The sequence below is a fragment of the Cajanus cajan genome, chromosome 4 (assembly GCF_000230855.2).
Source record: "Cajanus cajan strain Asha chromosome 4, NIPB_CcT2T_4, whole genome shotgun sequence".
NCBI classification, from domain to species: Eukaryota; Viridiplantae; Streptophyta; class Magnoliopsida; order Fabales; family Fabaceae; genus Cajanus; species Cajanus cajan.
Genome location: NC_138520.1, coordinates 10,849,510 through 10,866,248, shown reverse-complemented (window position 1 = coordinate 10,866,248; position 16,739 = coordinate 10,849,510). Strand labels below are relative to the sequence as shown.

At 33.6% G+C, this 16,739-nt stretch overlaps 2 protein-coding genes across 2 annotated transcripts; one reads left to right on the top strand and one right to left on the bottom strand.

The window, feature by feature from the left end:
* Positions 1 to 7,261: 7,261 nt before the first annotated feature.
* Positions 7,262 to 8,601, bottom strand: LOC145957154 (uncharacterized). The gene is made up of 3 exons (XM_083073370.1): positions 8,410 to 8,601; positions 7,893 to 8,272; positions 7,262 to 7,811 (listed from the first exon to the last, which is right to left on the bottom strand). Exons 1-3 carry the CDS (start codon positions 8,599 to 8,601, stop codon positions 7,262 to 7,264), a joined length of 1,122 nt encoding a protein of 373 aa, XP_082929496.1.
* Positions 8,602 to 12,745: 4,144 nt separating this feature from the next.
* Positions 12,746 to 16,419, top strand: LOC109802635 (alpha-L-arabinofuranosidase 1). Its single transcript, XM_083073258.1, has 17 exons — positions 12,746 to 12,909; positions 13,003 to 13,057; positions 13,144 to 13,349; positions 13,447 to 13,568; positions 13,647 to 13,803; positions 13,885 to 13,954; positions 14,043 to 14,188; positions 14,286 to 14,331; positions 14,501 to 14,553; positions 14,665 to 14,809; positions 14,942 to 15,060; positions 15,162 to 15,233; positions 15,320 to 15,423; positions 15,520 to 15,576; positions 15,694 to 15,889; positions 15,982 to 16,119; positions 16,213 to 16,419. The coding sequence occupies exons 1-17, from the start codon at positions 12,751 to 12,753 to the stop codon at positions 16,309 to 16,311; spliced, it is 1,944 nt and encodes a 647-aa protein (XP_082929384.1). The 5' UTR covers positions 12,746 to 12,750; the 3' UTR covers positions 16,312 to 16,419.
* Positions 16,420 to 16,739: the final 320 nt, after the last annotated feature.

Sequence of the window (16,739 nt, the reverse complement as noted above, 5' to 3'; positions counted from 1 at the left end):
TATTATTCTGCATGCACCATTTCATTATTTTTCAACCAGAATTTAATTTTTAGTTTCTGCTCTTAAAGGGTTTTGGGTAAATTTATTTATATGTCATAATTAAATTTATTTATATTCATTAATTTAATCATTAGTTGGTAAGTTAACCTTTAGATTTGCTTATTTTCTTAATTTTTAAACGTAAATAATAACTAATTTGAGTGATTTTATATGTAAATTAGTTCTAATTATCTCAAAATTTCTCTTTGACCTAACCATTTAAAAAACAAGTTGCAATAATAAATTAATAATGGAAGTAACACAAGAAGGAGCAGAAGAAGTTTCAAATTAAACGTGCTTTCTTTTGTTTGGTTGACGCACGTGGTGTAGACATATATAGTTTCTTAGCACGAAACCAAAAAAATGCTTAACAGAAATATATATATAAAGTTCTTTAAATATAATACATTATATACTTGTGTATAATATATGTATAAATATATATAATATGTGAATTATTGTGTTTGAGTGGGTAATGTTTTTTAAAAATGAATTATTGTGATCTATAGTATATAGTGGTAGGTTTATAATTAAAGACCTGGTTGGTGTCCTCTAGATGATCGATCCAATCATGAATCATAAATTGAATCCAAGAAGCTGCTATCACATTGAATTGCTTCCCGGCGTCTTTGTATGTCTTCCTCGCTAGAAGTTTTGTGGCTACCACCATAGGGATAAAATCAAAGGGATAAAATCAAATAAATATCAATATTTAGGATAAATTCTAATTAACTACAAAACTGAAAAGTCACTATTGTAAACAGATACATTATGTTTTGTGTCATTTTATAATATTTTTAATAAAAAAAGTCACTTTTAATTAGTTTAATCAACTAGTTTATATGATTGATATATAAAATACATCCATGTACTAATAAGACCATCATTCAATCACAAGCAATTGTATAATAAAATAGTATTTATGTAAAATTCATTAGCTTTGTAATGATATGCAAATAAACATGATAGAGCGTGAATCTGGTAGCTTGTTTAATTGTGTTGAGTGTTTCAATGTTAAAATCAAAGAATATGTTGTCTTGAAATTTTTGTTGAAATAATATTTTTTTTATTTTTTTAGGAGAAATATGAGGAGCGTCTAATTGAAGTCAAACAACAAGCTACACAGGATGGCACAGGGGACTCTGCTTCTACTTGTATTAGTGATAATGAAGTTTATTTGCAGGTGGTTAAAAAGAATACGAAGGGGAACTTGTATGGGCTTGCTGGATTGACTGATGCTTTCATTCGCTCAACACTTCCACAATCTTCAATGTCACAGCCATCACCAATCACTACAGGGGTGATAGAAGAAATGCAAAATAGGATAGCTAAATTAAATGTTGAGCTTGCTGCAAAGGAAGCAAAGGAGAAAGCATTGGAAGAACATATACGACAATATGATGAGCAGATGCGGTATATACTATGCTACCTCAACATTGACCCTTTAAGGCCAACCCCTCCTCCACCGAGTACTACCCTAGATGATCCTGAGCATGGTGTTGATGATGTTCTTGATGAGATAGCATAAGACCCTTAATTAAGCTTCTTTGTTTTACTTGTTTCAGGATTTTTTGTTCTATTTCACTATTACTTTGTTGAAGTTTAAACGTTTTATGTTATTATCGTGTTTTTAACATACCATATTGATAGTTATATTTTATGTCTTTTAGTATGTTCTAGTTTATTATTATAAATTGTGTAATGAATATATTATTAATTTCGTACTCATTAACAGGTATAAATTAATAATTTAAAAAGAATTTAAAAATACTGGTTAGCATTAGCAACCGATATAGAGACCGAAATGATTCGTAGCTATTTCAAGTTTTTTGTGACCGAAATAGCGACCAAAATAGTTTGTAGCTATTTCAAGTTTTTAGCGACCGAAATAGCGACCAAAAGAGTTCGTGGCTATTTCAAGTTCTTAGCGACCGAAATAGCCACCGAAATAATTCGTAGCTATTTCAAGTTTTTAGCGACCGAAATAGCGACTGAAACAATTCATAGCTATTTCATGTTTTTAGCGACCGAAATAATTCGTAGCTATTTCAAGTTTTTAGCGACTGAAATAGCGACCGAATTTATTCGTAGCTATTTCAAGTTTTTTGCGACTGATTTTAAAAATGATTTTATTAAATAAATAAAAAAATTAGCGACAGAAATTGCAATCAAAAAATTCGGTCGCAAAATTGGTCTCGAGAAGTTAGGAGACCAATATTATAGCGACGAATTATGACTGTTTAGCGACGGATTTTTTCGGTCACTAACTTGCGACATTATGAATAGCGACCAGGGTTTTAGCGATGGATTTTTTCGGTCGCTATTTCGGTCGCTGAGCCTAACAGCGACTGAAATAACCTAAATAGCGACCGATTTTGGTGGTCGCTAAAACTTGATTTTTTTGTAACATCACACCTCAACAATTTAACAATTTATCATCTATATATAACATCTCAGATCAATATACATAGAACTAACAACACATATCACCATATAACATGTAATAGATTCATATAACCTATTCATGTTCTATCATTGTAGTAGTGATGACAACAAGTATAAAAGCATTCAAAAAACATAATAGAATACTAATTCTCATATCATCTTAACATAGGTCATCTTCTATCCCCAATTGAGTCTCAAAGGTCCGTACAACCTTCACTCCTCATATGGATCCACACTCATAGTTGATTATTGTCAACTTTTCCTTCTCTTGGAAGTGATGGAGAGTAAATGTATCTTTAATTCAAATCATGGTACCCTAACATTATATCGAATGTCATATAGAGGTTCTTAAATATATCCTTGTTAAACATAACCAATTAGGATACTCCTATGAGAGAAACAGAAACACACCCATATGGCTCATTATAGATTACATGGTAGTATCGGGATTGTGCAAGTTAACATTATTTATCTCGACATACAAGATATGATCATATCCATTGAGACTCCCACATCTAATTGTCATTCTTAGGCAATGGGCTCCCACATCTAATTGTGATCCCAAACTTGCACTGTCATTCCTTAAGCCCTGAGCTCGTACTCCAATCATTTGTGTATCAAACTGATACTTTCCACACCTTTACACAATCATCTTTTCATCTAACTTGGTTATCCAAGTATTTTAAGGAACTAAGTACAAACTCTTGGAATTTATTCTCAACAAGTTCACATATTAAGATTTATTATCACCTTTAATACACCTATTTGTAAAAGCGTAAAAAGTGCACAATACGCGGACATAACACACATGTACGCACACAACAACGTGCATGCATGCACGCTCAAATATTGTTGTCACCCTTAATACACTTGTTTTCGTAAAAGCATAGAAAGCACACACATGTACACACAACACAAACATATATTGTAGTGTCACCCTTAATACACCTGTCGATAGGGGTGTTCAAATTGCTAAATTGAACTAAACTAAAAGAAAACTAGACTAAACTATAATAAATAGTTCACAAAACTAAATTGAACTAAAATAAATATTGATTAAACTAAACTAAACTATTATCTAGTTTAGTGCACTATAGTTCTAGGAGTTTGAACTAAAATATAATATCAACTAAATTAAACTATTATTAACTATAAACTAAATTGAATTACATTAAAAAAACAAATTTAAAATCAACAATTTTAAATTGAGCTACCAAATCATTGATATTAATTATGAATTAAATTTAAAATAGTTTGAAATGTAAAACAAGTATAATATTGATAAAAGTCCAAATGATAGATTTTTCACTCATATTTTTTGAAAATCAATCAAATCTTATTAATTTTTAATCAATTTACTGATCTTATTAATTATTAAATAAAAAAATTTAAAAACAATATCTAAATATTACATGTAACTGTTTTTTTAGGTTAATACGTTCTTTATAAAATAGTATGAATTTTAAAAAATATTATAAAAATGTATACCGTTACTTTTATAATGTTGTAAACTCAATTATTAAACTCAATTAATTAATATTATAATTTTTTTATTAAAATAATAATATTTTTTAGCATCAAAAATAAAATTATTTGAATAATAAAGAGAGAAGTTTGTACATACATATATAATACATTTTTTTTATTTTTATAATAATTATATTAAAAATATTAAAAGAGTAATAATCACGAAAATTATATAAATTTTTATTCAATTATTAAATAAAAATTAATTTTTTCTTTTAATCCTGTAAATTAATAAAAAAAAAATGTGTAGTTGTGCATTTTTTTTTTATTCATAAGGGGGCTAATAGCCCAAAGAAAACAAAAAAAACTAGAATCCACGAGGGAAGGTTACAGCAGACTCATCTGCTAATAAAAAAGAAATAGACCAATTCGGGGCAGAGTCAAAAACATGAACACCTACTGACAAAGAGAGCCCTTTTTTGGCGAAACAATCTGCTACCTGATTTGCCTCCCTTAAGGTGTGAGTACATTCAATATTGTTGAAATCACCAGCCGCCTTAACAACTTGATTGACTAGCCCATAGCAAGAGTGAGTTCTAGGACACCCTTCATTTAAGAACTGAATTGCAATTATTGAGTCAGACTCAATAATGATCTGGTCACTAAAATTTCGTTCTCTGAGAATTTTCAACCCATAGAGCATGGCCCATATATAATTCAGCATGTAAAATAGAACAATGCCCAATTAGACATGAAAAGCCTAAAATGAAGTTACCACCACTATCACGAAGCACCCACCACAGGAAGCAAGGGATGATGATGCAACAGCTCCGTCACAATTTAGCTTTAGAAGTCCTTGAGGAGGGGCTTTCCACCCGATGTTCAAGGTTGATGGAGGAGGAATTTCTCTACTAGTAGCTTCATGACATATGTAATTAGTTATCTCACGACTTCTCCCATGGATCTCTCCCAGCACCAAATTAGTGTTGAGCTGAGTGTGTTGAAAAACAAAGGAATTTCGAGCCTTCCAAATAAAGTTTATAGATAGTGCAAAAATGACAGCCCATGCTTTGTCTCCTTTTGATAAATTGCTCTCCAACCAATCAAGGGTCGCATTTGAAAAGAAATCAATTCCAAGGGCCCCACGGTATAAGGATAGCCAAATAGATTTTGCAAAGAGACAATCACGTAACACATGCAGAATCGTTTCCCTTTCTCTTTTGCAAATAGGGCAATAAGGCTCATTTGTTAGGCCCTTCCTACTACGCCAATCATTTGTAACCAGACTATCATGAGCCACTCGCCAAAGTAAACACTTCACTCGTTCTGGGCCGCGCCACTTCCAAATTAATTTAAACACACTACGGGATCCATTGGAAGTAGTACGAATTGTATTGTAAGCCGATTTTATAGAAAAAGCTCCTGTTGGGGACCCACCCCACACCATAACGTCGGGGTCAACCTCTAACGAGGGTGGAGTAGATCCTAACACCTCAAACTAGGCTGACGTGGGAAGTAGAAAATGAATATTGTTCAGATTCCATAAACCTTCCTCGGTGATATATTCAGATACGAATTTACCTTTTTCATGCTCTGGGACTGGTTCTAAGGCCACCTCTAATAGACGAGTTTGGGAAGGAAGCCAACGATCCTTCCAAAACTGCACTTGTGTTCCATCTCCAACATTCCATGCAATAAAAGGTTGAACAGATGACCAAGCGTCACAGATACCCTTCCAAGCATTTGATGCACTTGATTTCTTCTCAATATTTAAAACAGAAGCATTCCCACATTTATATTTATCTCTCAAGACTTGGACCCACAATTTAGAAGGTTGCGAGCATATTGTCCAACAATTCTTCATCATAGAACATTTATTAACAAGTCTCATCTCTCTCATTCCAAGACCTCCTTCCTCTTTTGGCTTGCAGATTTTTTGCCAAGCTACAACATGAACTTTTCTCTAATCACTAGTATGCCCCCAAATGAAGGATCTACAAGACTTGTCAATTTCATCACAAAGTTGTCGGGGAAAAAACACAGTTTGCATAGTGTAGGATGGGATTGCCGCTAGGACGGACTTTGTGAGTGTCAAACGACCAGCAAAGGATAAATTTCTTGCCTTCCACGAATTAAGCCTTTGGTTCACCTTCTCCTTTACAGACCTTAGCAGATGACGATTAACTTTGTCATGATGGATATTTACTCTTAGATACTTACTGAGGTTATCAGTACGCTGGAAACCAAAGGCATTGCTAATCTCATTCTTAACCACCCAACCCACATTCTTTGAGAAAAAAATGCGAGTCTTTTCAAGGCTAACCTTTTGACCTGAACTTTCACAAAAGATATCAAGGCATTGTTGAATTATTTCAACCTGATCCATAGAAGCCTCAGAGAAGAGGATCAGATCATCAGCGAAGGCGAGGTAAGATAAAGGCGGCCCTCCCTTTGATAGCTTAATAGGCTTCCAAAGCTTGTGAGTCACGGCAATTTCTATAAAGTGGAATAGGCGCTCCATACATAGGACAAAGAGGTAAGGTGACAATGGGTCCCCTTGTCTTATACCTCTGGATGGGGTGAAATCTTCCAGCTTTTCCCCATTCCAAAGCATGCTCATAGAAGGAGTAGAGATGCAAGCCCACACCATCTCCACGAACTGTTTGGGAAGACCAATATCCTCCAAAGTGTCTTTAATAAATTTCCATTTGAGGCGGTCATAGGCTTTCTCGAGGTCAATTTTGATAGCCATCCAACCTTTCTTTCCTGATCTACGTTTCATGGAGTGAATCACTTCTTGGGTGATGATAATGTTATCAGTTGTTTGACGATGAGGAACGAAGCTACACTGGTTCGGGCTTACTAGTCCTTCCATAATTTTCCTAAGTCGAGAGGCAAGGACTTTAGTAATCACTTTATAGGATACGTTGCATAGACTAATAGGCCGCATTTGTTGTAGAGAAACTACATTATCAACTTTTGGAATGAGAGTAATCAAGGTAGCATTAATTTCAGATATCTTCCTTGGCTCTTTTTCACAGGCATGTATAAAGCGGCAAAGAGACTTACCCACTGTATTCCACTGGGATTGGTAGAATATAGCTTGAAACCCATCTGGCCCAGGGGCTTTAAGTCCACCCATTCTTTTTAACGCACTATGAATCTCCATGTCCGAGAAAGGTTGAGCAAAATCCTCCAATTCCTGGGTTGTGAGAGAAGGAAATGCGGAAGTGAGACAATAGGGCATATACTTTCCAGAATCATGAAATAGGTTTTTGTAGAAGTCAGTCACCAAATGTTCTAGTTCTTGTTAGTTCTCTATCCAAACACCCTCTTCATTTTGTAGTTTCACAATCCTGTTTTTCCTTCGTCGAATAACGGTGGTACCATGAAAGTAACTAGTATTTCGATCTCCAAATTCCAACCATTTGCACCGGGATTTCTGAAACCAAAATAACTCTTCCCTTATAAGAAGCAGTTCATATTGGCTCCATAATTCTTTTTGAAGATTTATAAGGAATGGGTTATCCTCTTGAAGAAGACGAGATGCAATTCCATTTAGCCTCCTAACCAGCCGACGTTTGGCAGAAAAGATATTGCCAAAGGTAGTTTTATTCCAATCAAGCAAACATCGTTGTGTGTTATTAACCTTGCTTGACCAATCCATTTGCTCATTCCAGCTCTCCCTTACTAAGGAAAGGAATTCAGGGTGGGTTAGCCATGCGGCTTCAAAACGAAAAGGTCTCCGAATTTTATTAACTGGTGCTTGTGAGAATTTCAATAAAATGGGACAGTGGTCAGACTTTAGAGGGTTCAAATGAAGGACGTTTGCATTTGGGTTAGCCAATTGCCAAGCCAAGCTAACCAGAACACGATCCAGTCTTTCAAAAATTGATCCTCTTTTCTAAGTAAAAGGGGCTCCCTGGTAACCCATATCCAACAGGTAACACTCAAGGACAAATTCTTTAAAAGCATTATCACCTCGGACGCAGGCAGAGGGTCGTGAGCCTCCCTTGCGTTCAGAATCTTTCAACACCGCATTGAAGTCACCCATAATGCACCATGGATTTTGAATATTCTTTGCCATCCTACTAAGTTCTCGCCAAAGGCCTATACGAAATTGTGGATGAGGGTTAGCGTAGACAAACGTCAACTCCCAGGTTATTGAGCCACAAGAAACCGCAAAATGGACGAACTGATTAGAGTGATGAAGAACCTCCAATGCCCACCTTGTTGAGTCCCAAAAGCACCAAATACCTCCTGCATGTCCCACCGCGTCAACCACGAAGGATTTGTCGAGCTTAATGCGACGAGCTATTTGCTGCACTTTTGCACCACTAACATGTGTTTCCAACAAACACAATATACCCACATTATTATCATGAATTAGATCATTCACAAGAGGTACAAAGCCTTTACATCCAGCCCCCCTGCAGTTCCAACTTAGTATATTCATACTGAACCGGATGGGGGATTTGGGTTTGAAACCCTTGAGTCTTCATGTGGAACAATTCCAGCTTGCTTGTTCAAACTACTCTTATCCTTGTTAGAAGCTCTCGGATCAAAGTATTGTCTCATCGCATTTGTGAATGCTAATGTATCAGCTTCTGGAGCATAAACTTGCATAATTAACGCATTTCCATTATGCATGGAATCATCTTGCAAATGTGTTGCATTTTTTAGACCCGTGATTACCTTAGCAGTATTTTCCGCTTCACGTTCTGCATGCTAACTCTTTAACCATGCAAGATTACGTTTTGGTGAGGTAGGAAGATGTTGGGCCCCACCTTTATATGTGGAATCTGTTGCACTAGATGATGGGGCACCTATAACCTTGTTCTTGCCTTGGGCATTGTTCTTTCTTTGTGGCACTTGTGGATTTTTCCCAGCTAAGGGGTTACGGACTGTTACCACTGAGCTTTTCTGCTTGGGCAGGCCGTGGCCCTCCTTTTGGGGTTCAGACTGGTGAACTGCAGTAGTCACATCATTTGAATTATATTCATACTGATTTGAAATTCGGTTAGCGGGGCCCAACTCTTTAATTTTATCCTTTCCCATATTTTGCGTACGATATCTTGCATTTTTCTTGTTACGTTTCACAATCATCCAAGGTCTGTATTGGTCCACCAAATCCGCGCAGCCCGGATTTAACGAAACTTGATTAGAATCTTGTAGTTCGTTACTAGGAATCGATTCTCCCACCTTAATCAGATCGTCTTCAACCGTAGCATCCATGGGCACATCATGATTATTCGCCGCTTTGTTACGGGAATCATCATGCACCAAGGACGCAGAGCAATGATGTTGTTTATGACCGTATTTGCCACAATGAAAACAGATAGAGTGAAGACCTTCATATTCCAAGTGAAGGATATGCCCAAGAACATTTATATGCGGTACCAATTTTTTCTTGAGATCAATCTCCACACATATCCTGGCAAATCTCCCACGAGTCTGGACAGAAGTCAGCTTATCAATCTTAAGCATTGTGCCCAATTTGCTTCCTACACGCCAAAGAAAGCGATCATTGAACAACTCAATTGGTAGACCTGGAATGCGAACCCATGCAGCAATTTTACGGGTTTGTGATGTCGTGAGCGTAAAGAATGGCCTCCACCTTTGTACTACAATGTAGTGGTCTGCAATCATCCACGACCCTTCATATAATGCATGCTTATAGTCGTCTTCAGAGGAGAACTGAACAAGATAGTAGTCTTGGGTTAGGTCAACTAGGCGGACAATCCCAGATTTAGCCCATTCACGTTGTACTTTATTGTCCAACATTTTATAGGTCACGCGTTTCCCAAGCACATTGATAACCAGAGAGTTCCTCCAGGGAGAGCACCATTCTTCGAATTCTTCCTGCGTGACAGGAATAGTAGGACATGAGTCTAGCTCTACCTCATCCTCCACTGAATCATCCTTATCATAATAGATTGCATCTTCTGGACACACCATCTCCTTCATTAAACTATTTAGATCAGTGAAAATCTTCCCACCGTTAGGAGAAAGAAGACTTTCCATATAAGACTTAGGAGAGTTTTTACACGTTGTTGGAATCTCCACTGGCTCTTCCATAAACGCATCTACCAATTCGGAGGCTGGCTCACCACTATCTCTCGTTTTCACCTTCTTAGTGCTTCGGAGTAAGGGATTATCGTTAGGAGACTCGTCTTTCTCCAAAACCCTAGCAGAGCCAGCTTTCTTCATCTTGCTTTGGTCTCGTGTCGCATCAATTCTACACTGTTTGTGTAGTTGTGCATAATAGCACTAAACCACTAGTATACTAACTCAAAAGTGGGTAATAGACAAAATTAAAAAGTTACGAAAAATATATTAATAATAAGAATTAAGTTTTATTAATAATTTAGTCTAACAAACTACTCTTTAAAAAATAGTTTTAAATTTATAAAATTGAACATAAAATTCATTTTAGTTCAATTTTTATAAAAATAATTTAGTTTTTTTTATTATTTTAATTTAATTTAATTATTTATTAGTTTAGTTCTAATTAATTATTTAAAACATTTCCTAATTATAAATTTTTTTTTATAGTTAAAGTGCACTCAACTACTTTTTATAATAATTTAATTTTTAAAACTAAATTTCAAATATAATTTAGTTTAGTTTTTATAAAAATTAGTTTAATTTTTTATAATTTAGTTTAATTTAATTTAATTTTTACTTTAGTTTAATATAATTTTTTAAACACCCTTACCTGTCGATAAATGCGTAAAAATCACATACACACGCAACCGTGCATGCAAACATTACGCAAAAAGTATATAAACATACAACATAACATTTATAGCCTATTTTCTTAGCAATTCCGCTATTTTATTTTTTACTCTGTAAATTGTATTTAATTTATTTGATGTCCTTTTAATTATAATGCATCTAGCTAATTGGCATTTTATACTGACTAGTAAAAAGATAATATTTTTATACTTAGACTAACTTAGATTCATAATTTAGTATACATACGCACCCATTATATTGCCACATTATCTTTCCGAGATTTATTTTTATACTTGGACTTGGACTAGGTTGCTGATTAAATTTATAGCATAATATTTACGCACCTTATTATTCATTTATAACTTAAAAATATTTCTTTTAATCTTGTATATATTTATAATAACTATGACTAATTAAATTTTCTTCAAAATGCTATGTATAAAACTTACATCTTGGTCTAAGGTAATTAATTATTTAGGGTTTTAATTTATATTCATACAATTTGTATTTTTACTATTTTCAGTACTAATTTAATATAAAAAGTACATGTTCATTTAAGCAACTAATATCAGGAATAAAATACTTTACCGAGATTATCAAGTTGAAAATATTATTTTGAAATTTTCCATGTCATTTTCATGTTTTCCATATCACTTTTTATACATAAAATGATAATTCATAAAATAACTAAGTGCGTAAAATCTGTATCTCATTTTAGTTAATTTATAAAATCTTGCTATTTTCTCTCCATTCCTATTTGTTGAAAAAAAGTCAGAAGCAAGTTTTTTTCCCTTTTTTTTGGTTGAAATAACAAATTTAACTTTATAGTTCCAAAAATAATTTTCTGGATAGCTATAAGAGCTTTTTTTGGAGTTCATATTGGGAGCCATGACTCTCTCATTTGTAGGTCTTATTTTATCCGTTTAAGCTCTTTAAATCCGCAAAGATCTTCAAAAATGGTTTCTGAGTAACTCAAACGAAGTGTTTCAAAAACATATAAGAAAAATAAATAAATAAAAACAGTTTCATAGGTTTTCCAGGCAGATTAATTTCTTATATATAGTCACCATATATAGACCTTATGAACTTTTACTTTTTCCCATCTTTTAACAACTTATTCCAGAACATAATAGGATGAAAAAAACACCTTGAACCTTCCTAAACACGGATCTGTCATTCATGTATACAGAAACATAAACATGCAATATTAGTTTGAGACATGCAAGCATCTTAGATTCAACAAAAAATAGTAGGGCAATAGCTAGCTTTTTAGCAAACAGATGAATACAATTCATCATTTTTCCAAATTCAGGACCATGGGCCAAAACTAAACAGATTTTAATAAGCACATCAAGAAGATCACATGCACATGCAAGAGTTTATAACAACAACGTATAGAGTGAGAGCATCTTGGGAGCCAATCTCCTTCCCATCTCTCCCATAGAAATTAGGAACAAGATCAAGATGAAGTAAAAACCCCTTCCCCTCATAATAATAACAATAAGATCAATATGAAGATAACTATATATTGTTTTGTTAACATCTTAATCTTAATCTCTATGACGCAGCAAATTCTTTCAACGATCAATAGAATAAAAATGACTCCCATATTCTATTAATTCTAACAAAAAATCAAGTTAGCATCATAGCAGTCCCTGATAAATGCATCAAGCAAGGACTCCTCATTAGTTTCACAAATATCATTTGAACTCAATTCTATCTGCATTTCCAATGATGAACCATTTTAGTAAAAATATAAAAATAATTTATTTTTTTGGTGCACAAATACTATAATAAAACTAGAATAAGGTCTAATCGGATGATAATTAAATTCTTTATTGATTTTAAATAAATAATGGTTAGCAATTGAATTGAAGATCTTAACCAATTTTTTACTGGTTCCTAAATCTCTTTGAAATAGCAGATTTAAAATGAAAGCAGTTGGGATACTACTACTAAACTGCCTTATCCAATTTGTTACTAATCTGTTGTGTCACCTGTTAGTTCAGCTATAAATAGAGCTCAAGAGAAGTACTCACAACACTAGTTAGAAGTGGAACAATGCAAACAACTATGTCTCTTTCTATTAAAATATTTTTTATTTACTTAACCTGTTTCACAGTTTGCTGCTTGGCAGAGCAAACATCAACATTGATAGTAGATGGTGCTAAAGGGTCTGGGAGAAAAATTCCAGATACTTTCTTCGGAGCATTTTTTGAAGTAATATATAAATAATATGATATTTTTTTTAGAGTTTATAAATGAAATTTGAAAGTGTGAGTTCAGGCAATTAAGTTAAGAATTTTATTGCAGGAGATCAATCATGCAGGGGCTGGAGGAATCTGGGCCGAGCTAGTGAGGAACAGAGGTCATCTACATTGATAAAATGATGTTTGGTTTTATATATTCCAATTTTGAAATGAGACATTAATTATTGACATTTTGTCTTAACAGGTTTTGAAGCTGGAGGCCCGAATGTTCCCTCAAATATTAGTCCTTGGACAATTATTGGAGATGATACAAACATTCTGGTCTCAACTGATCGAAGCTCTTGCTTTGAGCGAAACAAAGTTGCAGTACGTTTGGATGTTTTCTGTGATGGACCCAAATCTTGCCCACATGGAGGTGTTGGCATCTCCAACCCTGGTTACTGGGGCATGGTCAGTAATCTTATTATATACTTTTTTTTATTAAATTAAACTTATGATTTATATACATTCATATTTCTGATCGATCATCTCTAATTTTTGTTATCAGAATATTGAGAAAGCGCAGAAATATAGAGTAATCTTCTATGTCAAAGCACAGGGTCCAATGGATCTAAACGTTTCATTTGTTGGATCGGAGAATGGTCAAGAGTTGGCTTCTAAAATGTTTAGGTACGTTTTTAAATTAATTATATATTCTTTAATTTGTGACTACATTAATTGTTGATTAATATTTATGTATGTTGGCAGAGTTTCTGGAAGACCTCATATTTCAAAGTGGACCAAGATGGAGACTATATTGGAAGGAAAGGCTACAAATCATAATGCGAGTCTTCAAATAACAACAACCACTAAAGGAGTTGTATGGTTGGACCAAGTGTCAGCTATGCCCTTAGACACATATAAGGTATGCATCATCCTTAATTGGCAATGCACTTATAATTATTTTCTAATGTCACTTAATTAATCTTCTCTTCTCTTCACACAGGGTCATGGTTTCCGAAAGGACCTTTTTCAAATGGTAGCAGATTTGAAGCCAAAATTTTTCAGATTCCCCGGTTTGTTAAAATTCTAATAAAGTTAGGTTTGGCATTATATTATTATTAGAGTAAATATAATAGTATAATGTGTTTGGGATTATGTTAGGTGGGTGTTACATTGAAGGAGATTATCTAAGAAATGCATTTAGGTGGAAAAACAGTGTTGGACCATGGGAGGAGAGACCAGGACACTTTGGAGATATGTGGAATTATTGGACTGATGATGGTTTTGGTTATTTTGAGGGCCTCCAGGTGACCTACCTTCATTCATTTCCTTTTACATATAAATAAATAAATGCATTTTTTTTAAAAATTTCCTATTGAATTCTGAATCTTAATTATTCTGCAGTTGGCTGAGGATCTTGGTGCATTCCCCGTCTGGGTGTTTAACAATGGTACAGTTCCATATCTTAACTAAATTTGTTCCTGCAGGTTGAGCATTTATAGTTAAAAATTATTCTCGGTCAGTAACAATCAAAAATAAAAAAATTTGATGTTTTAAGTCTCATACCTATAATTGAAAATTTTCTTTGAATTTCTAATTAACCTAAAATTTCCTTCTAGGTATCAGCCATCATGACGAAGTTACTACAGCTGCCATTGCGCCTTTTGTGCAAGTATATATAATATATTTTCTTCTAATTTTCATATTATCCTTTATTATATAGTATTTCAGAATTTTAATATTATTATTTTTAATTTATATTTTCCCCTTAATTAATTATCAGGAAGCTCTAGACGGCCTTGAGTTTGCAAGAGGTTCTCCCAAATCAAAATGGGGATCACTTAGGGCTTCCATGGGACACCCTAAGCCATTTGACTTGAGATTTGTTGCTATTGGAAATGAAGATTGTGGCAAGCCTAATTATAAGGGTATGTTTTATTTCTTTCTTTTTGTATATATATTTTACGACAACATTAAAACAATTTCTAAATGTTTGGTACAGGAATATATATATACTGAATCAGTTATCATATTTCTTATTGGTATTTTGATTTGCCCAGGAAACTATCTCAAGTTTTATGGTGCCATAAAACACGCTTATCCAGATATTCAAATTATCACAAATTGTGATGGTTCTCAAAAGCCTTTGGATCATCCAGCTGATCTCTATGATTTCCATGTAACCACATTACTCTTTAAGTTTTTTTTTAATTTCATAATTCTTTACAAAATAAAAAATTTTTGACAATTCTGATCACTTAATGTTATTCTTGTTAATAGATTTACACAACTTCCAAGGATATGTTTTGGAAGAATAGCAAGTTCGATAACGTAGCACGGTCTGGTCCAAAGGTGTGATTGTTCAACGATTTTTATTAAATATTTATGGTGTATATATTTATTAGCGTTAATTATAGATTTGAGTATTTGTTTCACAGGCATTTGTTAGTGAGTATGCTGTGTGGAGGGGAGATGCTGGAAATGGAACCCTTTTGTCTGCAGTGGCCGAAGCTGCATTCCTTATTGGACTAGAAAGAAATAGGTTAGATTAATTATATAGTTTTTGCATGAATTTTATTTTATGAACTTGTTGGTGTCACTTTGAATTAAATCTTTTTATTATTTGTTTTTCTTGCAGTGACATTGTCCAAATGGTCAGTTATGCACCTCTCTTTGTGAATGCAAATAACAGGAGGTAATTTTCATACAGTAGACTTGTTTTTATCAATTTGTTTTGTTAATTTAATTATTATTATTATTATATATGAAATGTATAAATTAAGATTAAGATGGTTAATTTGTATTACTTTAGGTGGACACCGGATGCAATTGTATTTGACTCTTACCGGCATTATGAAACCCCTAGTTATTGGCTTCAACGTCTTTTCACTACTTCAAGTGGAGCCACTTTGCTTAATTCAACACTTGAAACTTCTTCTGATCGAATTGTTGCATCAGCAATTGAGTACACAAATACTGCAGATAAGAAGAATTACTTGAGAATGAAGGTAATTGAGATTTCATCAAGAATGAGAATGCTAAATTAAATTTAAGATAAGATATAGACGATGGTGGATTCACTTGATCACATAATTTGCAGGTGGTAAACTTTGGAAGTGACCCAGAAAACTTGAGATTTTTTGTTAGTGGGTTGAATGTCCAGCCATCTGGAGCAACAAAGACAGTGCTCACGGGGCCTAACGTGAGAGAAGAGAATTCCTTTGAAGAACCAAACAAGGTCAAATCTAATTTGTATATATATTTACACAGTTGGATCGATAAATCTATGAAAAATATCTTATATGTTTTTTTTTCTTCATTTTAAATGCAGATTGCACTACAACAAACTTCACTTCATCATGCCAGCGGAAATGTGAATGTTGTACTTGCTCCTTATTCAGTAACATCATTCGATTTATTATTAAAGTAGACAATATGTAGAGAGCTCTTAATTAGAGATGTTCTTTTTGTTAATAAATGAAATAAATGGGATATGAGGACTTAATGTTGATAATTATTTTCTTCCCTTTTTATCCAATTGGTATTCATTAAATTGTGATCCATATCTATTTGTGAAATTTGAATATACAACAACAAAAAAATGTTGAAAGTAAATAATGGTTGGTATAAGAAATCAACATATAAAAAAAAATTAATTATTTTCTCAAATATTATATTGAACATGAATTGAATTGATTATATTAAAAAAAAATCAATATTAAGGTTTTCACCTTCTATCTTTTGTTTCTTCACTTTCTGCTTAGAAGAAGCCATATCTGGAATTTCATCTATATTGAATTTTCCCTTCAGTTCACGCCATCTACTTCGTCCCATGATACCTACACCATATTAGCAACA